Here is a 26,790-nt window from a genome sequence, read left to right as displayed (position 1 = left end):
CAACACTGTGTTTTATGCCATATTGAGAGAGTAATTGTAAAATCATTTAAGATCCCAGTCTCCATAATTATTAAAAAAAAGACAGAAGTGCAGGGGAATTGTGTTAAATCTACATAATGTACCGATTAGGCCACAACTAGAGAATAGAATCTAATTTTGGTCAAGGCACTTCAGCTATGACATAAAGGTCCCAGAGAGGATGCAAACAATCTATTAGAAAGGTTCCAGGGATTGGGGATTATGTATATGAGATGATACAGAAGAAGGTGGGTGTGTTCTCCTGAAGCAAAGAAGCTTGGGAAGGGATTTAATGGAGGTGTATGTTATCATGATGGGGTCATCAGGTGAAATGAGGAAAAATGGTTTTAGCGGATAGTTTGCAGATCGGGGATGCAGATTTAACCTGATTTGTGAGGATTTTGTTTTAACCTGAGAGTAATTATGATGTGGAGCTCGCTGTCCACAAGTGTAATGAAAATGGCCAAGAATTGAACAAGCACTTGAGGGGAAAGAGCAGAGGAATCGATCTCCAGTTCCATTAATAGCTATGATGGGCTTGGTGAAGTAGAATGGTCATCTTCCGTCCTTTAACAACACATGCAGAAGAGTAGCAACAGACATCCTGGTCACTTATCATGAGAAGTAAAATTAATGTGAAGTAAAATGGTGTGGGAAAGACAGGGAAAGAACCACAGCATTGCCATAACGATTTAGTAATTCTGCATCAGTGTGTCCAAGTAATCAATTTGTTCATTTTGTCAAAAGAGGTGCTGGATTTTGTTCTGTTTCAGTGGGATAATTCTATATCTCTCAAAGTTTAATGCAAGAGCAATATCCACCTGTATTCATTTAATTAAATTCAATTGCTGGAATGCAGAGGGAGTTATCCTTAAATAGTCATTCAGCTATATGACAAGATAATGTAAAAGTGCATCTCAGTTTATTGCTCCAGGAAATGGAAGACCATCGAAAGACTTTATGGTCTTAAGCCTTCTTTGGAGTCACACAACCTAATGATATGGACAGATATTATTGTATCCTTCCACTTGATACAGGATAAAAATATTCAAATTCCATTCTCAGCATCTTTGTGGGAGAACTGTCTTCAAACGAGATGGCCAGGTTTTGTTGTAACAGTTGATTGAGAAGTGCACAGCACCTTTTCAGAGCCTCTGGAGAGATATAATACAGAATTACCAGTGTCAATCATATCCTAAGAACAAATAACTTCAGTAGTACTTTGATCACAAACCTGGCAGATAACCAGTTGTTAGTACAATATTTTTTTTTAAATGCATGCTTCTACTTCTGCGGTGTTAGTGGGTATTCATTTGGCAAATAATTTTTCATGTTTTACTTTTCCAACAGAGCCAACCTTTGGAACAGTCAGTCCAACACTATGTGAGAGGCTGATAAACTGTACCTTGACAGCAAAGGATTGTCCACATGGCTTTGTACAAGATGAGAAGGGATGCCTGATGTGCCAGTGCCTACCTAGTAAGTGTTTCAGGTTACCAGAAAACATTTGAGTTACTGGGTACTGAAATCCTTAGAAAGTAAAAGTTATTTTCTAATAGATAATGCATTCCTAAACTGATTATCTCCCTCCTTAAAATCTCCAGAAAATGCAGAGGAATTTTCACTGTCAATTGTGCTCTAACATTTCAGCTCTTACTTGCTTGAACCCATCATTCTTGGTATTATGTACCAGCAATGGTGTGTAGTGTGTAATTTTGCCAAAATACAAGTGCACAGTACATAGATGTTGAATAATTAACAATAAATGATGGTGAGCACATCATGTCGATTTCCCTTCATCTGTGAACTATCAGCTTTGTTCACCCATGTTCGGTGCCATAATGGAGAATAGAGGATGTTATAAGGGTCCAGTTAAACTATCTCAGAGGCAGGTCACAGTCAGTCTTTTTTCTCCATGCCTTCAAAGATATTTACCTTGGGTGTCTTATGTCTAATGCGACTTTTGCACATTATTGTAGTAATTTTATGTATTGCAATGTACTGCTGCCGCAAAAAAAAACAATTTACATGACATGTGAGAGATGATAAACCTGATTCTGAAATAGGTCTCTTTCGTGGACTGAGAGTGAGAGGGGGAGCAAGGAGAGGGAAATTGTGGTTGGGAAAAGGGGGAGAGGGGAGGAACAGGAAACACCAGGAAAACACTCTGTAATGATCAATAAGCCACTTATTTGGAATCAGATAATCTTGTCTTCACCAGTGCTCCCCACCCCAGTCTGTGGCGTGTGTGTGTGTGTGTGTGTGTATACACACACACACACCCCCAAGACTTTTGCACAGTGCTGTAGCTGAAATTAAAAATTATCTCCATTCAGAAAATAAAATGTCAAGGTTATTCCATGTAGTTTTGATCACGTCCATTCTACCAAAGATGCACTGAAGTAGTCCTAATCCTTCTCGGGTTTTTTATTGATAACAGTAGAAACAAAGTTAATGAAGGTCATAGTGTTGTTTATGGCTTCTCATGTTCCCTTTGCTTAGGCTTACAGAGTGGGGAAGAGGATTGAGCAAGAAAATCCCTGAAATTACCATTGTATTTGAATATTACTGTATGATCCTTTGAATTGGAATTCCCTGCTCGTGATGTTGTAGTTTTCATAAATATTTTAGTACCATTGAGAGAAATGAATGCTGTAGTCCTTCACCTAACACTTCCTGTTGCAACTCAATTTGCAAAATGCAGAACAGAATATACTTCTACATTCAGGGAATTGCAGAACATTTGTGATAGCACAGGTGGTAAATCTTTCTTGGAAACTTGCAGTCTAGGGTTGACGCAAGTTCGTTAATCAGCTGAGAATCTTAGTTACCTCTTTCCAGGAAACATCAGCATAGTAATTATTTTCTGTGCTAGCCTCCAAGTTTCCATTTGTCTGAATTATTTTCCTCTTATTAGCATTGACATTGCTCGTTTTGTTTAACCACTTGCCTTTGCCAAATATGATTCTCTGTCTCATGGAGAATTACAGAAACACACCCATGCTGGTCAAGGTGCCTTCCTGAGTGTGTCCCATTTGCCTGCACATCTCTCTAAACCTAACTAAATGTCTTTTCAATGTTATGATTGTACCTGCCTCTACCACTTATTTTGGCAAACTCACTTCATATACCCATCATCATCTGTAGTAAAATTTGTCCCCCTTAAATCTCTTCCCCTCTCATCTTAAACCCATGCTTTCTAGTCTTAGACTTCCCTAGTCTTTGAAAACTATGTGATTATCCTCCTTTTGTTTATGCCCCTCATTGTTCTATAAGGTCATGGAGAGGGAGGGAATAAAGAGTCCAGATGTAACAAGGATGACTCTTAAGATAAGTTGGGTACATCAGTCTGTGAGCAGAATCTGAGTTCATGTCATTTAAAAACTGGACCTGGTAAGAGAGAAATAATTGTCCACTATTGCTTAACCATTCACTATCCCTGACACCCCACCCTCACCTTTTCTGGCTGACATCACGAATTCTCCTCCCTATGAAGAACAGTCATATTTAAGAACAAAATGCATCACTACCAAACCCAGCTACCTCTTCCATCCGTATCCTTCTGGCATAATTCCAGGATCTGAAGTGCACAAGAACAGGTTCATAACTTATGCCAAAACAGCTATAAAACACATATTTTCATTCCATTGTGTTTAAAATAGGAACTTGCCATCTGTCAAGTATGCTTAGAAATCAGCTAATACTGTAAACTTCTATAGCCAAACATGTAAATACATGTAAAAGACTGAGTATTTTTAGAGCTTACTCATCACCTCATAAGTGACATCCTTGCTCTTAATAATTTCTCCTTTGGCTCATCCCACTTCCTCCAAACTAAAGGTGTAGCCTTGGGCACCCGTATGGGTCCCAGCTATGCCTGCCTTTTTGTTGGCTTTGTGGAACAGTCCATGTTCCAAGCCTATACTGGTATCCATCCCCCACTTTTCCTTCACTACATCGACGACTGCATTGGTGCTGCTGCTGCCTGCATGCATTGACTGCATGCATTGACTTCATTAACTTCACCTTCAACTTTCACCCTGCCCTCAAATTTACCTGGTCCATTTCTGACACCTCACTCCCCTTTCTTGATCTTCTTGTCTCCATCTCTGGAGACAGCTTATCTACTGATATCTACTATAAGCCTACAGACTCTCACAGCCACCTGGACTATTCCTCTTCCCACCCTATCCTATCCCCTTCTCGCAATTCCTCCCTCTCTGCCTCATCTGCTCTCAGGATGAGGCTTTTCATTCCAGGACGAAGGAGATGTCTTCCTTTTTTAAAGAAAGGGGCTTCCCTTCCTCCACCATTAACTCTCCTCTCAAACACATCTCTCCCATTTCACGCATATCTGTTCTCACCCCATCCGCCTGCCACCCCACTCAGGATAGGGTTCCCTTTGTCCTCACCTACTACCCCACCAACCTCCAGGTCCAACATATAATTCTCCATAACTTCCACCACCTCCATTGGGATCCCACTACCAAGCACATCTTTCTCTCCCCACCTTTCTGCTTTCCGCAGAGATCACTCCCTACGCGACTCCCTTGTCCATTCGTCCCCCCCATCCCTTCCCACCGATCTCCCTCCAGGCACTTATCGTTGTAAGCAGAACAAGTGCTACACTTCCTCCCTCACCACCATTCAGGGCCCCAGACAGTCTTTCCAGGTGAGGCGACACTTCACCTGTGAGTCGGCTGGTGTGGTATACTGCATCCGGTGCTCCCGGTGCGGCCTTCTATATATTGGTGAGACCCGACGCAGACTTGGACTCCGGTTCTCTGAACACCTACGCTCTGTCCGCTAGAGGAAGCAGGATCTCCCAGTGGCCGCACATTTTAATTCCACATCCTATTCCCATTCTGATATGTCTATCCATGGCCTCCTCTACTGTCAAGATGAAGCCACATTCAGTTTGGAGGAACAACACCTTATATTCCATCTGGGTAGCCTCCAACCTGATGGCATGAACATTGATTTCTGTAACTTCTGCTAATGCCCCTCCCCCCCTTCTTACCCTATCCCTTATTTATTTATTTGTTTGTTTGTTTATTATTTTTGTCCTTTTTTTTCTTTCTCTTTTCTCTCTCTCTTTCCCTCTCACAATAACTCCCTTGCCTGCTCTCCATCTTCCTCTGGTGATCCCCTCCCCCTTTCTTTCTCCCTAGGCCTCCCGTCCCATGATCCTTTCCCTTCTCCAGCTCTGTATCCCTTTTGACAATCAACTTTCCAGCTCTTAGCTTCATCCCTCCCCCTCCTGTCTTCTCCTATCATTTTGGATCTCTCCCTCCCCCACTTTCAAATCTCTTACTACCTCTTCTTTTAGTTAGTCCTGATGAAGGATCTCAGCCCAAAACATCGACTGTACTTCTTCCTATAGATGCTACCTAGCCTGCTCCGTTCCACCAGCATTTTGTGTGTGTTGCTCAAATATTCCTTATGGGTGAAATGAAAGCTTTGATGTATCTACGATCCATAATTTGTCTCCTTGTCGCATCCACTATTTCCCATAATTCTGATCAGAACAACTGCTGCTAATTTCCAAGTTTATAGTACCAAAGTGTCACGCTGTGTCAGTGTTCCAGTGGCCTAGAGTCAAAAGCTGAAAGCGGAACATACACAGTAATAAAATGGAACAGGAGTTGGTCTGCTTGCTTCTTGTTCATGGATCAGTTTTACTGCCATGATGCTTAATACTGCAGTCATCTCTCAAGATAAGTGTGCTCATGATAAGTAAAATACTTTTGACATGATTAGTTACGGATTGGAGGTTTGAAAAATAGCATGCTATTTTACAAATTAGCTGTAAGTAAGGAACCGGATTTGCCACTCCACAAACTCAGTTAATTTACAATTTAGAGTGATGAGATGTGGATCTGTTTGTTTGATCAACCTTGCAATTAGCTGGATCTGTTGTCCAGGGGCCAAGTACTTACAATTCATCCAAGCAGCTATTGTACACTATTTATAAAGCCCGACCCAGCAAGAGGCAGCTTGGCCATTTGCCTTTTTCAAGTGAAGAATGATACAAGAATGTTGAATGAGAAATGAGGAAGTGAATCACAATGTTTTGGTTGACAGAGATGTATTATTTTGATGTTAGTACATTTTGTACCAAGTTGTAACCAATAGTAAATAACATCTTTTTGTTCCAGAGGAACCCTGTCCAGATTTGATATCGTATTGCTCTTTAGATTGTCCCCATGGTTTTCTGATGGATATAGATGACTGCGTCATCTGTGAGTGTCAACCACAGCCACACAAGTGCCGAAAACTTTCCTGCAATAAGCACTGTCCCTATGGCTTTATGTAAGTACCAAGTGAATAAACCAGCTGGCTAGCTTTTATCACTTAGGGAACAGGTACAGCTGTTTTCTTTTAATTAAATAACCAGGGTTCATCACTTTCTTATTATTTAAAGTAACTCTTTATCTAGTCAAGGAAGCACAGCACTTTATCAAGAATTAACAGCAATTGGAGAATCTGTAAATGTATTACAGATTCTGATGTTGCATAAAAAAATTAATTTTTTCTTTTCAGTTGTTATTTCTGTTTCACTGAGTGACAAATACAATCATACGCAAATTATTTGGAAGTATGTTTTTCAAAAGTGCTGTGCATGCTTCATCTAGCTCCTGAAGAATTGTCTTGGTTTCCAGGAAGAGAATATTTTCTCCCATAAGCAATCCTGAGTAAAGTTAATCAGGGAAATATTTTATTTCATTAGTTTTTTTTAAACCTTTGTCGAGAGGAACTTAAGAGTGTTTGACAAAACTTATCTCATATTTTTCACAAAGAAGGAGACCATTTAACCCAATGAGTCCATGTCAGCTCTCAGAGCAATTCCACCAATCCCATTCTCCCACTTATTACCCCATAGCCCTTCCTCTCTTGCATGCCCAGTTGTTCCATCCATTGAATGAATGTTAGCTTTCTTATTGGTGTGTTGGCCTGTAAGACAAAATTAGCAGAGGATATTAGATTTCAGAATGCTGTATATAAAAATCTACTTCAGATGCTAACAATCAGAAGAAATGAATGTGATGCGATTATTTGTTTATGAATCTGATTGCCTGTATTCATTGCTGCGCTTTCTGTATCATTGGCACATGTTTGTTATTAGCACCTGCAGAGAAAACTACAGTACTAGCATTGTTGAATTTAAAAATTAAATTTTACTAGGTATATTTACCATACCAATAATTATGGCTTCCATACTAAGAAAGCTTCATCTACAATACACAATACAAGCAACTTGACCTTTGCTGATATCTAAACATGAATCTTTTTTCAAGCTAACTTAATGCTACTTCCTCATTTACTGCAGATGGTTTAAAGCTTCAGCCCGTCAAAAATACTGGTTTGTGTCTTAATAAGGTGATATACGATTTCAATGTTGTGAACAAACATAATTGATATTCATCATATTGTTGTAAAAAATGTAATGTGTGTGTGTCAGCTTACCTCTTTGATGGCATTAGGCCTCTACATCTGAAAGGTTGAAGCTAATTCCAGAATTTATCTCATATAACCTAACTGAACAACAAATACAACACTGAGAGAGCTTAACATTGCCACATGTATGGTCCTTCAAAGGAACCATTCTGCCAAAGACATGAATGTCATTCTTTGTGAGTGAAATATCTTGTGATATTAATTTTAAGAAGCACTTTTTTTCCTGCCTGGTATGCTGCCTTTAATTAAGATGGCTGGAAGATTTCCCCTGCTCCTTGTGGAATCCTGATTTTTATTTTTATTTTTATTGATTTAATGTTTATTTAATCAGTGTTGTCAACATTGAAACAAGTGTTTGCTCTTCAGAAGTAATTTCTGAACATAAAGTGTTTGTAAATATTTTGACAGATAGGATCAGGGCTTTGGAATTTAAAAACAGATATTTTGATGTCAGAAAAGTAAATTTAAAATATAAAGTGCTGATAAAATACTAAGCTGGTCAGGCAGCATCTGAAGAACAAAGTTAATATTTCATGTTCATGATCCCGAGACAAAATATAAGCATGCCTTTAATTAATAGGTATGTCCTTCATGAGGTCAGTCTCACCCAGAATTTGCTTTTTGCCTTATTTTTAGGAGAAACAAACATGGTTGTGAGATGTGCCGCTGTGTGAAATGCCCACCGCTTACCTGTGACAAGTATTGCCCAGAAGGGTATGAAAAGAATAAGAAAGGATGCTCCATGTGCAAATGCAAAGGTACCATAACATTAACTCATTTAAGGATATATTTCGTCAATATTTGGAAAGAGATTATACGGTCAGGAATGTCAACAATGCAACAAATTTTCACATTGGTATTTGCATTGAGTTAAGGGGCATTAAAATATTGCTTAGCTCTTTTATAGATTTGACTCCATTAAAGTTATGAATATGTCTGATTTTTAATCTATGTCATGGATTATAATCTCAAAAAAACCAAAGGCAGTATATTTTCCTTTTATTCTCAATTGAATTTAACATAAGGAGAAAATGTATCGGATAAATAATTAGCTGTCTCCTGAAATCTTGGGTAGATTTTTTAAAAACTGAAATCTTGGTCCATCCAACCTTACTTGAAGGACATGCTGCTTATGACAAGAGTTTAAATTTTTCAACCAAATTCATTACTTTTTCTTGCTGGGGAGAAATAGCAGACAGCCAGTCTGAAGGTTGGAGATCTGCATCATTGGTATTTTTGACGCCTGAAAGACTTGTAAGGACTAATAGTGTTTTGCAGTGTACATAGTTTTGCATTTTAACAACGTAAGAAGCTGCATGATGTTGACCCTCGGTGGGATTCATCTGAAATTAAAAGACTGGCTCAATTAATGGCTTGAGCAACATTGCTCAAGCCAGAAGACACAAGCCAAAATATTTCACTCCCAAATGTATGCTCCATGTAGAAGGAAAAAAAGTGACAGAAAACACTGCAGCTGCTTCTATCAAAGGCAACAAACAATGTGCTGGAGAAACCCAATGGGTCGAGTAGCATCGCTATGGAGAAAGGAATTGTTGACATTTTGAGTTGAAAGCCTGCATCAGGATGTCAACTTGCATGTCAACAGTTACCTCCCTGACACAGATGCTGCTCGGTCCCCACCTTTTAATCTGGGAATCCTCCAGCTTGTCCAGTCCTGATGGAGGGCCTCGGCCCAAAACATTGACTGTTGATTCATTTCCATAGGTGCTGCCTGACTTGCTAGTTCCTCCAGCATCTTGTGTGTGTTGCTCTGGATTTCCAGCATCTACAGAATCTCTTGTGTCTAAGTTCAATTCTCTCAATTCCCTGAACTCTCACTATTTTCTTTTCGGATGCCTCCTCCTGGTCATCTGCATTTAGCTCTTCCAAGTTCTTTTTTACCAGGTCCTATCTTATCACATTGCTATCAGTCTTTCTCCACAAGGAAACTTAATTTCTGATATATTGTTCTTCTCCATAACATCCTTAAAGCAAGAGTTATGGTTTCTGTCTCTGGAATGTTCTGCCACTGACACTCCTACCAGTTACCGATACGTTTTCAAACATTAATTAGATTTGCTCCTTCTTCAGTCAAATAATCTACAGACAGGCTAAAAAAGATCTCCTGGACATACTTTAAAAATTCTAACCCCTCTAAGCATTTCACATTAAGGTAATTACCATTCATATTGGGAAGGTGAAATACAAGAGTTTGGAAGATGCTATCTGCAGCGTCTTGGTGAGTTGCTGAAGTACATCATGAAGATGGTACAAACTGCTGCTACATTTAGACAACTCTTACCTACACTGACTTAACTTTCATCATTTAAAATGTGGGAATGGCAGTTATCTGGTCCAAGCAATTTCTCATACTTTGTTATTGCTATTTTCCTTCATTAATATTGTTATTGTGCTTCTGTTAATTTTGGCAAATCCCAGTCCCTGATTAAATATTTTCTTTGGATTCTCTTTCTCTATTATAAATCTTGAAGCAAGATAATTATTGTCTGCTAGTGCCTGAATTTGATTCATAATGTCACCATTATCAGTTATTAACTCAATACCAAGTATCCATCGTTTCAGAATAATTTAGTCGTTTATCAAACATCCAAAGCACTTATATCAATAAATAAAATTTTTGTTTTACAATGTTGTTCTATGCTGAAATTGCAGCAACATGCATTTCGTAGAAATCTGTCCACTTAGTATCTGATTTCCCCCTCAGGCAAGTCTTCTAGGCCATATGGTTGAAGCTGTTCAGCAGCAATGTTACAAAAGTGGTCATTGCGGTCTTCCACAAGCTTCTAGCCACTTCACATTCGGCATGTTGCCACTCATGTGATAGTCACATGCCAAGATCAGGCTTATCTTTGAAGTGATAGGCTACCAGGCATCTTGCCAGATGTGAAAGGCTTGCTACTATTACCCGATTGGGTGCCAAAACCCATTTTCTTTCATGCTTCTGGCTTTTATTCATCATGCTGCTGAGTACCGAAACTAGGCTCAAAAACCGATTTTGAAAAAAAGAGATAATGGTGGTTTACATGATCTAATGTAGGATCAGGAACTCTGTACTTTGCAGATGGCATTTCTTCTCTGTCACCCCATTGGAAGTAACATAATAGTGATTTAATGCAGATGTGCAGAATATGATGGTTCTTTATCACAGAACTGAATTCAGTGCTTGGGTATCTAATGATACTCAGTGATCATTGTGGTAGGTTAAATTGTACAATATATTCTTTCAAATTTTGATTGTGGTTGAATGATGTGGTGTAAAATTTCCTCTGTCTGTTTGGAATACCACAGGAAATTCCTATCACTTCTCTCTGACATCTCTCTCAAGTACAAGAAGCCGCATTGTATTAACAAAGGGTGCACAGACCCATTGAAACTTTCTTCTTCTTCCCATCAGTTTTTCTAAACAAATCATCTCCTTTACTTTCTACTTTCACTGTCTACTTTTCTACAAAACTGTGATTGGAAAAAAAGGCAGTTTAAAGTAACCAGTCCTAGTTTGGTTAATTTAAACTACAGGTTGAAATGTTGCATGGCATTAGGTGAAAATCAACCATAATCACAACTACCTTTAAAAGTGTGCAATAGTTCAGTATATAACAGAGACATGAAGCATGGAAACACACAGACTTGATTAATGGTCCAGCTTTAATTTACAATTGCATTATCTGCTTTTAGCATCCACTGTATTCTTTTACTCAGTCTAGGAATGTGTATATCAAAAATGAAGTGCTTAGAAGATTCTATATAATAAACTTCCTTACTGTATACAAAATGGTGATAATATTACCGGTATTTAAAATTGTTGCTGTAATTAATAAAACACAAATAACTGGTCCATTTATCCTAAAAGTTCTCTGTGTCTGCTTAGGTCATTTAAATGCACACTACAGTCTGTATCTGAGCTGCTTAATGATAATGTATAAGAACAAAGCTAGAAAAAAAGTATCTTACCTGAAATAAATGTTGATTAAGCTGAATTTCTTTCTGTCTCTGTGTGTTTATCTTTTTCCTTTTCTGTTTTTATCCACCAGACTATGAAAAGTGAGTCTTGTTCTGTAGAACAATCTGGATAATAATAACATTGTCTGTCTGACTGTAACTCAGTGGGATGTGTGAGTGGGTGGCGGTCTGTCAAAATAGGAATTATGAATCATTTACAAAATTCATTTAATAACACCTCAAACTATTGTATCATAATGTGAGCAAAAGAAATTATTTTGAGAATGATGCAATGTATAAAAGATGATTATCATGCATATCACTAGGAAATTCAATTCCTGTTTAATGTTCTTCAAATTTGCTGTATAACCAATTAAATTCATGTTGGTTTTTGCTTGAAACTTTTAATTTTTAAATCCATCTTTGCAGAAGTGGTCAGTTTTTTAAGTTATGAATTTGTTTATCATTTCTCCCTCCTTTAACCTCACCTCAGCACACGAAATTACAGAGAAAATGGGCAAGTAGCTTTTTCTCTGTCACTGAGTCGGTAAAACGCTGGACAGGTCCAAGGTGCTTAACTCTCTTGTGTTTCTCTCTGTGTAAAAGTCACTGACACTGATACATTCTTTTGTCACATATACTGTACTTAGGAAATGCATATACGCAATCCAGCACCTCTTGGCTTAATGCGTCAGTACTAAATAATAACATCAAGAGAAAACATTAGAGTTGTGTTAAATCAAAATAAAATTATTAATAGTATTGGATATTATCTTCAAATAGCTCAATGACCTTTCATTAGTTCTTAATTTTATATCTGAGCCTAAATTAAACAAGTTCATTGACTTTATTTTGACAGGATAGATCTTATGTGATGTGTTTTCTGGGTTGAATCCAATTCCTAACAAGCCTCGCTCAAAGCTAATTGATAATCCCACTTCAAGAAATCTGGAAATGCTGATGCAGGCTATAGGAAGTGTTATACTGGGACCTGACCCTTTGGTATTGTGACTAGTGTAATAGAACAGAGATGTTTGTATTTTGTATAACCATTGTTGTAACTTATTTGGGACTTTACTTTCTGATATTGGGGCTAAGATTAAAAAAAGGATGAAGCAGAGTTGTTTGCATTTTGTATCTAACTACTGTTATAACTTATCATGGTGTTCCTAGTGCTGTTCTCCTAACTTGAAAAATGCTGGAGATACAGCAGGTCAGGGTGAAGCTGTGAAGAGAATAGTTAACATTTCAGGTTTCTGATGGAAGATGTAAATGCCAGCTCTGTTTCTCATTACACTGATGCTGTCTAATCTCCAATAGTTATCTCCAAGCACTTGCTGTCTCTATTTCAGTTTAACAAAATTTTCTGTTTTATGGTTTTTGATATTAAAGAAAAAAGTTGGTTTGGAAAATGATGCAACTTGACCTCCTAAAGCAATGCTAACAGCTAACAAAACTTAAGCCCTTGATGAGTTTCAGGTTGAGTAGATTAAATGTTTTTACATTTTCATGCTTGGTTACTTTTATAGAGGCTGATGTGCATCTTAGCACCACCACTGCTCCAATTCCAACAAGTTTCTGTTTGACTGCTAATGGCCATCGCTATGAAGAAGGAGAAGGCTGGCATGATGGATGTAGAGACTGTTATTGTTACAGTGGAAAGGAAATGTGTGTGCTAATTACATGTCCTGTTCCAAACTGCCTCAATCCATTGGTCAAACCTGGGCAGTGCTGCCCCACCTGTCAAGGTAAGGTGCACCTTAATCAGATTAGGTAAAAAGAAATTGATTTCTGCATTGAGTATGCCACTGAGCACAGCATGACTTTAAGTGATATGTTGTTAATGTAAAGCAGTTTAAAAAATATAAGAGAATTAATGACGGGGAATGAAACAGATCAGTGCCAGAGGTCAGATTAGTTTTATCAGTGAAAAATGATGAACTAACCCCAACATCCAGTTCCCCAATTTGAAAATGAAGCATACAGTGTTCTAATTAATCAAAATGGTAAATTATGCTGCCATTTTACATGCCACATCTGGATTTTTTTGAGTAAGTTGATGGGAAATTCCTCTGTCTATTGACCATCATAAACTATATTGAAATAAAGACAGTGGAGTAGGCTTGATCTGGTTCTTGATGAATAGCCATCTTGTACTGATTTCTCCTGAGCTGTATCAAAGCTGAAAGATCATAAGGCTGGCTGACACTGGAAGTGAAAATGTTGCATGGGAGCTGTGGGTGATCATCTCAACTTTTCCTTTAGATAAGTTATTTATATAGAGCTACCTTTATTCTTGGCTTTGTCTCTGCTACACTATGTGATGCTGTCACTGAATTGAAAAGTGCAGTAAAGCTCTTGTGTTCCTTTTCCTTGAAATAAATACAATTTCAAAAGTCCTGACATGAGAATTGATGTGAAAGGAAAACTTTGGAGGAAATATAACTTCAAAGTCAAATGGAAGTTTAGTTCTTTATGCGCAGTATTCCGATTTTCTCTGAATAAAGCTAACATTTTAAGTCTCTTGGCATCTTTAATCTTTGATGTTAGTTTTAGGATAATCTTGCATGTCCCAAAACATCTGTTATTTAACATCTTATTGCTCTGGACCAACCTCTATAGTGGTGTACAAGTAGTTAGTGTAAGTTTTCTCAGCCTGTTCCAAACATATTACAAATTGGTCTTTTCTAATAAGAATCTATGCCACTATTAATCTGCTTATTAAATATAACAGGTCTGCTCTACCTATTTTCTTCTTATGCCTTTAGGTCAACAAATGTAGGTTAAAATATATAATGTTGATTGGAACTGCTGTCATCTTAAGTTTAGTGACTTTATATATTTTAGCTACTCGTTAACATCACACAGATTTGCCTATTCAATTTAAATTATAGAAAACTGTCCCAAGCTCAGAAATAGTTAGAGTAGGCTTTCACGATCCATTGTAACTTTCTTTCAAACAGGAAGGAATTTCATTGGCTCTATTAGAATATGTGTTAAGCTTTACTTTCCAGACACATCCATGAGAGAGATCCTACATCCTGGTGTGGAAGGCAGAAGATCCAATCACTCCTCCCACTGCGCTGGAATTTCCTGTCCTCCTTACAGCAGTTGAAATCTCACTTACCAGATCCAAGTTAACAGGCTGAAAACATATCAGTACATAACAAGTTTTCCCATTTATAATGTATCCAGTTTCACTTCCAGGGAAAATGAAATCACCAGTTAAAGAACAAGCTAATGGGGCACTTCTGCAATTTTTTCCTTAATGTTTGAAATTTATCAGTCAAGCCCAAAAGAAGTCTCAGATTCAATGCTGTTGCCTATATTTAGTGAACTGATTTCTGCTAGGGCAAGGATGCAACGTAATGGGGGCTTTAAGTATACTTTGTTCAACAAGAGTACTTTTCCTTATCTGTTTTGAATCCAATTATACCAGCGCGCACACACACACACACACACTCTCTCTCTCTCTCTCTCTCTCTCTCTCTCTCTCCCCCCCCCCCTCTCCCCCTCTCTCTCTCCCCCTCTCTCTCTCCCCTCTCTCTCCCCCTCTCCTCTCTCCCCCTCTCTCTCCCCCTCTCTCTCCCCCTCTCTCTCTCCCCTCTCTCTCCCCCTCTCTCTCTCCCCCTCTCTCTCCCCTCTCTCTCCCCCCCTCTCTCCCCCTCTCTCTCCCCTCTCTCCCCTCTCTCCCCCTCCTCTCTCTCCCCCCTCTCTCTCCCCCCTCTCTCCCCCCTCCCTCTCTCTCTCTCTCTCTCTCTCTCTCTCTCTCTCTCTCTCTCTCTCTCTCTCTCTCTCTCTCTCTCTCTCTCATGAAGTTAGTATACAGCATCAAGATTGTTTCCCATATGTGACAGAGAGAGGAGAGGAAGGGATGTGCAGCTCAGTAGAATGAAGGGTCATGTTTTTTTTCTCTTAGATATCAGGCAGGCCAGTTGTTCACAGAGCTACAATGCTCAAGCTCTGATGTTCTTTTAGATACAATATTCCTTCTGTCTGACTCTGAGTGACTGGGCAGTTAATTCTAACTGGATGTGCTTGCTCCCTTTCCTCAGGTTTGTGCTTAGTTACCAGTCCTGCTAGAATCCCAATCAATTATGCCATCAACCTGAAAATTATTCACATCAGAACATTTTGTTTCTGTTTCCCATTAATACTGCAGAATTGTGTTAAACTTTATCCATTAAACTTAGTGAGATAATCTAAGTTTACAGATTTTTTTTCATACTCTGTGATTTTTATTCAGGTCCAATTCAACCAGGTCTTATTGGCATCTGCCATCCTCTCAATTGTCACCATGAGACATAGAAGCAGAATTCCACCACTCAGCCCATCAAATCTGCTCCGCCATTCCATCGTGGCTGATTTATTATCCCTCTCAGTCTCATTCTCTTGCCTTCCTCTGTAACCTTTGATGCCCTGACTAATCAAGAATTGATCACCCTCAGCTTTAAATTTCTCCAATGACTTGGCCTCTTCAGCCATATGTGGCATTGTATTTCACAGATCCACCACCCTTTTGCTACAGAAATTCCTCCTCATCTCTGTCATGTACTCCCACACTGAACTAGTGCAACTTTCAGTGACCTGTCAGGTTTGCTCGGTATCTACCAAACTTCAGCAGCATAGTCTGCATCAAATAAAGCCCAGCACTGAAATTCCACTGAAAGCTTCAACAGGCTGGCAAAAGTCTTCTCCATTACCACCTTTACCTTCAAAATAATGAGGGTTTATAAATGTCTCTGACGTTCAGACAAATAAATAATTAGTTGTCAATATTTTAAAATAATAAAATTAATTAACTATTTGCATGCATAAGCATTAAACTGAAATAGTTAAAACAAATTATAATCAGTCAGAATACTTGTGACTTGTGCTTCTTTTGCTGCATTTTCTTTGACAAGCCTCAAATGTTACTTAACTGCTTATATTTTCAATCAGAGTGATTTTGAAATCATCCTTTTTGATAAACAATTCTCATAACTTTATTTACTGACACTGAAGACAGTAAAGTATATCAAGAGAATTAAGCGTTATGTCCAAGCTGACAGCCTGATAGCCATACATTAATTACATTCTGCTTATTGTAGCCTTCCATCATTGCCCAGACTCTGCCTTTTTTCAAGTTAAATCCTCCTCACAATCTACCTTCTTAACCACTTGGTGAGTCACCTCTGCTGACCATTCTCCTATTTCATCCCAGTCTTGTCTTGCCCTTTTGTGATGTGCCTTGCCCCAGAAAATGAAATAAGTAATTTTATGATGTCCCAAAGTGCTTTGCAGCCATTTATCTATTGTTAAGTTGCAGTAATTCTTGCAATGTACAAACTAGGGTAGCCAGCAGATGTCCCCAAACAGCAAACTCATCTGTTCCCCTTTGCAGGCCAACTCAGTTTAACATCTCATACAATGATTGGAATCTCTCATAGTGCAGTATTTCTTCAGAACTCCAGTGACCAGTACATATTTTGTGTGTGAGTATATATCTTTGAAATAGAACTCATTTCATTTTGCAGTCCTGACCCCGAATGGAAAAGCTGACAGTGAGGTTTAGCAAATATAAATTGTTGTAGTTGTTTGCAGCTACAAAGCAATCTATTTTTTTTTACTTTCCACAGATGAGCCAAGCAGTGGACAGCCTGATACGGTGGACCTCACTGTATGTCAAGCTCCTGGAGGAGAATACTATTTAGAGGGAGAAACCTGGAACCTGGATACTTGCACACAATGTACTTGTCACAGTGGGCGCGTACTCTGTGACACTGAGGTGTGCCCACCTCTCCTATGCCAAGCACCAATCAAAGAATCAGATGCTTGTTGTTTGACATGTCCAGGTGGGTGACTGCTAGGGGAGCTGTTTGGTACGTATATATTGATCGTTAACATAATACGTACTCTGCTGAGAAAATTATGAAACCCCTACGGGCAAACTATCAAAAGAGATTTTCAGTATCATACTGATATCTGTAGTGCTTTATTTATACAATTTATTTGCTCTTCGAGGAAGGCAGTTTGTTGAACAACCAGTTGTCCGATCTTTCAGCATGTGTGCTGAAGGGAGAAAGTGCTTTCATGTCATTCTGTGTATATTTATAACATTTTATAAACATAGGAGATTCTGCATTTACTAGAAATTCAGAGCAACATGCTGGTGGAACTCAGCAGATCAGGCAGTATCTATGGAAATAAATAAACAGTCAATGTTTCGGGCCGAGACCCTTCTACAGAACTGGGGAGGAAGGAGGAAGATGTCAGGAAAAAAAAGTTTGTGGAAGGGGAAGGAGGACAGGCTAGAAGGTGATAAGTAAAGCCAGGTGGCTGGGAAAGGTAAAGGGCTGGAGAAGAAGGAATGTGATAGCAGGAGAGAGTGAACCATGGGAGAAAGAGAAGAAGGAAGTGCACCAAGGGTAAGTGATAGACAGGTGAGGAGAAGAGGTACGAAGCCAGAGTGGGGAATAGAAAAAAGAAAGGGGAAGGGGTTAAAAGAAAAAAGAGGGAAAAAGCATCACCAGAAGGAGAAATTGATGTTCATACCATCAGGTTGGAGGCTACCCAGTTGTTGCTCCTACACCCTAAGAGTTGCTTCATCATGGCAGTAGAGGAGGCCATGGACTGACATATCGGAACAGGAATGGGGATAGGAATTCAAATGGCTGGCCACCAGGAAATTCCGCTCTTGGCATATGGAGTGTAGGTGCTCGACAAAGCAGTCACCCAGTTTACATCGGGTCTCTCCAATGTGGAGGAGGCCACATCAGGAGCACTGGATATAATAGACGTCCCCAGCTTGGAGCCTTGAATGGAGGTGAGGGAGGAGATGAATGGGCAGATATAGCATTTCTGTTGCTTGAAGGGATATGTGTCAGGAGGACAATTAGTGGGAGGGACAGATGGAAAAAAGAATAACGGAGGGAGAGATCCCAGCAGAAATGGGGGGGGGGGGGGGAAGAGGAAGTAAGGGCATGTTAGGTTGTAGGATCCTAATGAAGATGGCAGAAGTTGTGGAGAATGATGGATTGAATGTGGAGGCTCATGGGGCAGTAAATGAGGCAAGAGGAACTCTTATCACTGTTAAGGTGGTGGGAGGGAGCGGTGAGCACGGGAAATGTGGAAGATGTGGGTAAAGGCCACATCAGTGGTGGAGGAAGGGAGACCCAGTTCTTTGAGCATTTTATAATGTTTATAAAGGTTGTAACATTTTATGGTGCCTTCCATTGGAATGTGCACCTACTGATGGGGGAGAAAAGGTTGTTAAAAAAATCTATTTATAACGCCATCTGCAATCATTTTCCTAAATGTAATCTCACTTTAAAGCAGAAAGAAACCCTGTGACTGCAGTGTAGTGAGAGTTTTTTTATCTTAGTGTGTTCGTTAAGATTAAACAACGGTACTCTCATGAAAGCAGGTGCGCCTTTGGGAATGCGTAACATCTGTTCTTCAAATCAAATCAGACCATATTTGTTACTTTTCGGTGAAGCAACTTGTGTAGCCAATTGTCAGTAAATTTTGAGCTCTTTTACTTCCTCCAGTATATTGTGGCTGTGAACTATTTTTAAGCAGATTTTTGACCTCTTACGCCTGTTTGCCCAACACATGTAATGAATATATATGATGAAAAAGGAACTTATAGTTAACAATAATGCAAATTAATGGTTACCATGGATATGTCAAAAAAAGACTTAGACAAAGATCCAAGAACAAAAGCTTCTTGCTGTATGTCAGTACATATGACAATAATAGACCAGTTCCAATTTCAACACCCACAATAACGAAAGGATCAAAGAAGAAATCCTGGATTTTCTTTCCAGGGATGGAACAACAGCAAGGGAGAAGATGGAAGAAGAACCATTGGGAAAATTTCTCATTGAGGCATTCATATCATTTTCTCTACCATTGTTTAACCACCCTGTCACATATCAGTGTCTTCATTCAGTGGCTATTATGTTTTGTTTGTGATCTAGTGTCACTTCATCGGTGCATGCACTATTCCAAAGCTGTAAGTAGTTAGGGGCTTTAGTTATTTCTTTTCCAATCCTGATTTGCTTCAAATCCCTGCTTTTATTCATCTTTTGTCTGTTTATTAGCCTTCTTTTCTAAGCAGTAATGACAAGTGAAGTACCTTGCTGTACAATGAGATGTGCATCAAACATTGAAATTCTGCTTAATACTTAGTGAGTCTGGTGTGGAGAAATGATGTTGATTTAATAAGGGAGCTTAAGGTGAAACGAACTCTCTGGAAGCAGTGATCTTAATATGATAGAATTCACCCTGCAGTTTGAGAAGGAGAAGCTAAAATCAGATTTACCAGTATTACAGTTAAATACAGAGGCATGAGAGTGGAGCTGGTTGAATAGGGACACTAACAGAGATGACAGTGTTAGCAGGAGTTTGTAAGAGAAATTCGGAAGGTGCAGGATCAGTCCATCCCAAAGAAGAAGGAGCATTTTAAAGAGAGCTGAGAGAACCATGGCTGACAAGGGAGGTCAAAGACACCATCAGAGCAAAAGAGAAGGCAGATAATATACCAAATATTAGTGGGAAGTTAGAAAATTGGGAAGCTTTTAAAAAGCAACAGAAAGCACTAAAAAGCATTAAGAAGAGATAATATGAAATATGAAGGTAAGCTAGCCAATAAAATAAAAGAAGACGCCAGAAGTTTTTTTTTAGATATTCCTACAGTATAAAGAGTAAAAGAGAATTAAGAATGAACATCAGGCTACTGGAAATAGTGCAGCAGAGGTAGTAATGGGGAATAAAGGAATGGTGGAGGAACAGTAAATATTTTGCAACTTTCTTCACTGTGGAAGAATTCAGCAGTGTCAGAAGTTTGAGAGTGTCGGGGTAAAGGTGAGTGTAGTCACTATTACTGACGAGAAGGTGCTTGGGAAGCTGAAAGGTCTGAACGTAGATAAGTCACCTGGACCAAATGCATTACACCCCAGGGTTCTGAAAAATGTCTCTGAAGAGATAATGGAGACTTTAGTAGTGATTTCTCACTAGATTCTGGAATGGTTCTGGAGGGCTAGAAAATCGGAAATATCACTCTACTCTTTCAGAAGAGAGGGAGGGAAAAGAGAAGAAATTATAAGCCAATTCGCCTGACTTTAGAGGTTGTGAAGACATTAGAGTCCATTATTAAGGATGATGTTTCACATTACTTAAAATAAGCTGAAGTCAGCATGGTTTCCTTAAGGGGAAATCTTGCCTGACAAATCAGTTGGAATTCTCTTAAGGAAATATCAGGTAGGATAGACAAAGTAGGGATATTAGATGCTATTGACTTGGATTTTCAGAAGGCCTTTGACAAGTTGCATATAAGGCTGCTAAACAAGTAAAGAGCCCATTGTGTTATAAGAAAGATACTAGAATGGATAGAAATTTGCCTGAGTGACATAAGCAATAAGTCAGAATAAAGGGGGCCTTTTCAGGTTGGCCGCAGTGACTCATGGTGTTAGGTCCGTTGCTTTTCATATTATATGTTAATGATCTGGATGATGGAATTGATGGCTTTGTAGCCAAGTTTGCAGATGATACAATGATAGGGATAAGAACGATGATATTGAGGAAGCAGTTAGATTGCAGAAAGACTGAGACAGACCAGGAGAATGGGCAAAGAAGTGGCACAGTTTACATATCTTTGATTTCAATAGAACTACAACTCAGCACCTATTCCAACATGCCCGTGATCTGATCAAGAAGTCTGATTAGACATAATATTAAAACACAATCCCACCACTACCAATTTTGTTCAAGTAATTAAATCAATCTGGAATTCCAGTTAACCTCATGAAACTATTGTTTTTTTCAAGAAAAATAAAAGTTCACTTCACTGAATGAAACCTGGAGCCTTCTCCATTCAGAATGAGTAAAGCATCAACAATAAATGCTGGTGTTCTGTTACTAGATGAATGAAAACTTGACCAAAGTCCATATGCTCAAATATTTTTCCATACCTACACTAACCTGACCCAGCACAAAAGCAGACATGAAAACTTGTTATGGTACACATGCGTTATTTTAAACAAGAAGAAAGAAAAAATGCCAAACAAATCATCCCACCTCAGATTAGTACTGATACAGACCAGTATGGCGTGACTTGATCTAGCCTAAACCATAATATTTTAGAACACTAAAGTCCAACCTAACCTAAAGTTGAAACATGTCATTGGGTACTGTTAAGTTTTAGTTGGAGAGGCAGTTTTTGATTAGATTGGCAGGTAATAGAACAGGCATCACGAATGGACATACACTCAAAGTGGCCATTTTAGTAGGTGCACATGTACAATGTGTACACAAATATGTAATCAGTTAATCACGTGTTAGTAACTCAATGCATAAAAGCATGCAGACATTGTCAAGAGCTTCAGTTGTTGGTCAAACCAAATATCAGAATGAGGAAGAAATGTGTTCTAAGTGACCTTGACAGTGGAATGATTGTTTGTGTCAGATGGGCTGGTTAGAGTATCTCAGAAACTGTTGTTCATCTGAGTTTTTCACCCACAGCAATCTCTAGAGTTTAGGGAAAGGTGCAAAAAAAAAATAAAATCAAGTCAGTTCTGTGGGCGAAAACACTGGGAGAGAAGTCAACGGAGACTGGCTAGACTGGTTCAAGCTGACAGGAAGGTTAATTCAGATAGCCACATGTTACAACAGTAGTGTGCAGAAGAGCATCTCTGAGTGCACAACACGTCGAAACTTGAAGTGAATGGGATACAGCAGCAGACCACACCGTGGTCCCACTCCTGTACCTAATAAAGTGGCCATTGAGTGTACATTCCATCATAGTGTAAATTAGAATGAAAAATTATATATTTACTGAATGAAGCATTAAAAGATGCCTTAGTACAGATGAAAATTTTAGTATCTTTTGGTTTTGTGGAAAAGCATTAAGATTTTCTCTTGGAAATACATACCACGTTGCTTAGGTCAGTCTTCTCCCAAGGACCAAAGAAAGAAAATGTAATGATGTGTCCAAATTAAATGTCTTTCTATTATGTAACTGATTTTAAGGATGTAGATTGTGCTTGATAACATTTCTAATAAGTAGTGATATTCTGGAGGTTCTGTAATCTATCTGCTTCTAGAACTACTGTTATGTGATATTTGAATCACTTCATCGATTTCCAAGTGATGGTCATTTGGTTCTGAAGCTGTTTGATGAGTATAATTTTCTTCACATCACAATATAACTTTCAGAGGCTTAATGAAGTGCAGTTGGAGCATTTTATAGGTGATACTTGCACATAAAATTTGATGAAGAAAGGATAATTGAACATTTTGAAAATGGAAAAAGATTCTTAGTCATAGAGCACAACAGCATAAAATCAGGCCCTTTAGACCATTAAGTCCATGCCGACCTGTTTTTAAGACTAATCCCATCTACCCGCACCCAGACCATAGCCTTCTGTACTCTAATCCATATATATGTATATATACAAATTCCTCTTAAATTTTGCATTTGAACCTGCATCTACCTCTTTTGCTGGTACCCTCTGATTGAAGGAGTGCTCCCTCAGGTTCCCCTTAAATATTTCACCTTTCACATTAAACCTTTGTTCTGTAGTTCTAGTCTCACCCAACCTCAGGGGAAAAGCCTGCATCTATTTACCCTATCTATATCCCTCGGAAATTTGTATACCTCTGTAAAATTTCCACTCGTCCTCCTTTGCTCCAGGGAATGAATCTATTGAATCTTTCCCTATAACTCAGTTCCTCAAGTCCTAGTAAATCTATGTAAATTTTCTCTGCACTTCTTAAAACTTACATATGTTTTTTCCTGTCAATGAGTGATCAGAACTGCACAGAATACTCCCAAGTTTAGCCTTACACAACTTATACAACTTCAACATAACATCCCAACTCCTATACTGAGAATTTTGATTTATGAAGGCCAATGTGCCAAATGCTTTCTCTACCTGTGACACCACTTTCAAGGAATTATGGATTCATATTCCCAGATCCCTTTGTTCTACTGCATTTCTTGGTGCCCAACCATTCACTTTGTAAGTCTGACCCTGGTTGGTCCTGCTGAAGTGCAACACTGCATAAAATTCCAACTCCCATTTCCCCAGCTAGTCACAATCCTGTTTAAAGCTTTGATAAACTTCCTCAAAATCCATTGTGCCCCCAAATCTTGGTGTAATCTGCAAATTTTCTGATCCAGTTTATCACATTATCACCTAAATCATTAATGTAGATGACAAACAACAATGGAACCAGCACCAATCCTTGTGGCACACCACTAGTCACAGGCCTCCAAACAGAGAGACCACCATCTGCTACCACTCTCTGTCTTCTTCCACTAAGCAAGTGCTGAATTCAATTTACTGCCTCATTCTGAATGCCAAATTAATAACCTCCTAGACCGGCCACCCATGTGGGACTTTGTCAAAGGCCTTGCTTAAGTCCATGTAGATAACTTGCATTGCTTTTCCTTCAAAAACCTTCCTCATAAGCACTCAAACTCTGTAAGATTGATTAGACACTATTTACCTTGCAAAACGTCATGTTGACTATCCCTAATCAAGCCCTGTCTATCCAAATATTTATATATCCTGCCCCTTGGAATACCTTCCAATAATTTACCCACTACTGATGTCAGGATCACCGGCCTATAATTTTTCAGGTTATTCTTTAAGTGCTTTTCTTGAACAATAGAACAGTATTTGCTGTCCTTCAGTCTTCTGGCACCTCAGCCGTGGTTAAAGACATTTTAAATATCTCTGCCAGGGCTCCTGCAATTTCTGTACATTCTTCCACTGTTAATTTCAGCAGTCATTTATCCAGCAAGTTTTCAAATGTGGTTTGTCATGTAATCAAATCACAAACAAAAGGAGCAAGTGAAGTTGGGAAAAGTTTGCACCCCTTGAAGAAGAATGCGTACAATCGACAAGCAACTATCTTCTATATAGGTGTAATAGTGCCAATGTGTTGAATAATGTTAACAGTTATCAAATTCTCTTCTTTTATTTTGCGTATAAAACTATCGATCAAAGAAATTTTGCAATGTTGATCCATTTTTATGTTTTAATGGAGTAATTTTCTAAGTATCTAAAGACAAACAAGAAGACTTCCCAGTATCAGTCATGCCAATGAAAATGGTCTCCAGCATTTCAACAGCTTTTTAAAAAATATTTTTGAATGCTTTTGTTGAGAAGAACTGTAAGCTTATGATTTGCCTCAGCAATTTTCCCAATAATGTTTCAGGTTGTCTGAGTAACCTAATGTTTAATGGTGTTACCTGAATGAATGCTTAAAAATATAATGAGCGCGGTAGAGTCACGATGAATGTTCATCATGTAATATAACTTGCCCTTCATTATTAAACCTTGAAATGACTCAAGGTTTATGTTAGTCAGTAATGTTTGAGCCTTCATTTCAACATCACTATGATTTCATAGACTTCACTTTTGCAAGCATGACAGATGGGCCGATACAATTTGCTTCAATAGATCATCAAGAAAATTTTCAGCAACTGAGCAAACAGCTTGATTTTTATCATTCACATTTCCTGAACTTTTGGCACTCCTTATTTTTCATTATTCAAAGCCATTCAATTAAGTCTTTACTCATAGCATATGGTCTTTGTGTCACAAATCTAAGATATGTTTCTTAAAATCTTTTTCACAGAAGATCAGTTGAAAACCCTGTTGCTGACCAATGGCAGTGAGTCTGGATATTGTATGTCCAGTGATGGAGGTATTCTGTTAGTTGGAGAGTCTTGGAAGCCAAACGCCTGTACAAGCTGCATATGTGGTGACGGTGCCATTCAGTGTTTCTCTCAGACATGTCCAGCTGCTTTATGTAGGCTGCCAGTTCTAAGGAAAGGACAGTGTTGCCCCTATTGTTTGGGTAAGTAAATTGCCTTTATGCCCCCAATACATTGAAAGCCATTTCTTCGGATAAATATTTTCCCCATCCTGTCAAGCAGAAATGATTATGAAAGGTCAGACCATGGCAAGCATTTTTATCCAGTTTCAAACACTCATCTTGTTTATCATTGTGGTGTAGTTGGATGATTGCATTAATGTCTTGTAGTGAATCATGTGACAATCCAACTAAGCAAATTCAAGAGTAATTAATCCAACTTAGTCAGTTAAAACAGAAGTCCATAACTGGAAAATAACTGAACAAAAATGGTTAGATTCTGAAGTTAAGATAAATAATAATCTTTGCTGCCTTATAATTTTGTTGATATATTTTGGAATGCACTCTCAGAGAAGTATTTTAAGTGATAAATTTGCACAAGTTTAGGATGCAGGAAGATTCCAAAGACATCTTTAAATCATCACGCATGATGAGAATGAAATTCTTTAATAGGAATTACACTTATTAACCATTTAGCTTTCTACTTTTACTTTAAATTCCTAATATCTACTCAGATTGGAATAGGGTAGGCACAGAATACAGTATATGACTACCAGATTTTGAAATGTTGGGAACATACAAAGGTACAGCTCAGGAACAGGCTTTTCAGCCTGTGATGTCTATACTGGATGTGATGCCAAATTCCCTAATGCCTACACATTTTACAAATTCTCTCCATTCCTGCATTGTCATGTGTCTATTTAAAAGTCTCTTGAATGCCACTGTTATATCTGCTGCTATTACCACCCCTGGCAATGTATTCTGAGTATCTTCCACTCTGTGTTTAAAAAAAAATCTTACCCTGTACATTTCCTTCAACACTCCTCCCTTCATTTTAAAGCTATGTCCCCTAGTCTTCAAAGTATATTTTATATAATCAGGAATAGCCTGCCACCTTTAAGAAATCATGTTCATCTTAGCAAACGTCTCAATTCCATCTCTTTTGCTCTCCAGGGAGAGACTGCTAAGATAATTTATTTTGTTGTGATACATTTCAGCTGGAAAGCTTTTCCTCACTTCATTTTGACATGCAACTGCCCAATGAAGAATTTATATTTTATCCAATACTTTAGCAGGTTGATGGAAAAATTACAAATGCATTCACAAGCAGTAAAATATTGCCAGAAGTAATTAAATTTGCTGTTAGGTTGTAGATTAAAACTAGGCAAATACAGTGGAGTAGTTGGTAGATTGGAAGAAAATGTAGGAATGAGTAAGTTTTGTGCATAGAAGATTTTATAAAAAGTTGGAGTTTGAAATATCCTGCCGAGTTTTTGGTGCAAAATTTGTTGCATTCTCTGTGAGCACCTTTTATTTATGTTTTATTCTACTGAGGGTGAATTAACAGAGTTAATTGAAAGGGGTAACAAATAATTCCTCTTCATATGGGTTTAAATTTCTCACAAATAACTCTAGCCATATTAAAGAGGATGGTTTTGTTTTAATATGCTTTACTACTATCTTACTGAAAACTTGTTTTATTTTATC

The 26,790-nt window shown here is 38.4% G+C and overlaps 1 protein-coding gene across 2 annotated transcripts in view; it reads left to right on the top strand.

Annotated features, from left to right (window-relative positions):
• Nucleotides 1-26,790, top strand: part of LOC132383848 (cysteine-rich motor neuron 1 protein-like) — a 224,707-nt gene that overhangs the window by 189,127 nt on the left and 8,790 nt on the right. For both annotated transcript variants that reach the window (XM_059955055.1, XM_059955049.1), the window contains 6 exons: nt 1,369-1,497; nt 6,177-6,330; nt 8,113-8,234; nt 12,966-13,184; nt 17,055-17,270; nt 25,066-25,287. In XM_059955055.1, the coding sequence (XP_059811038.1) occupies nt 1,369-1,497; nt 6,177-6,330; nt 8,113-8,234; nt 12,966-13,184; nt 17,055-17,270; nt 25,066-25,287 (1,062 nt within the window). The remainder of the gene's footprint in view (nt 1-1,368; nt 1,498-6,176; nt 6,331-8,112; nt 8,235-12,965; nt 13,185-17,054; nt 17,271-25,065; nt 25,288-26,790) is intronic.

Source organism: Hypanus sabinus, chromosome 2, assembly GCF_030144855.1.
Source record: "Hypanus sabinus isolate sHypSab1 chromosome 2, sHypSab1.hap1, whole genome shotgun sequence".
NCBI lineage: Eukaryota > Metazoa > Chordata > Chondrichthyes > Myliobatiformes > Dasyatidae > Hypanus > Hypanus sabinus.
This window is presented reverse-complemented; position numbering and strand designations above follow the sequence as displayed.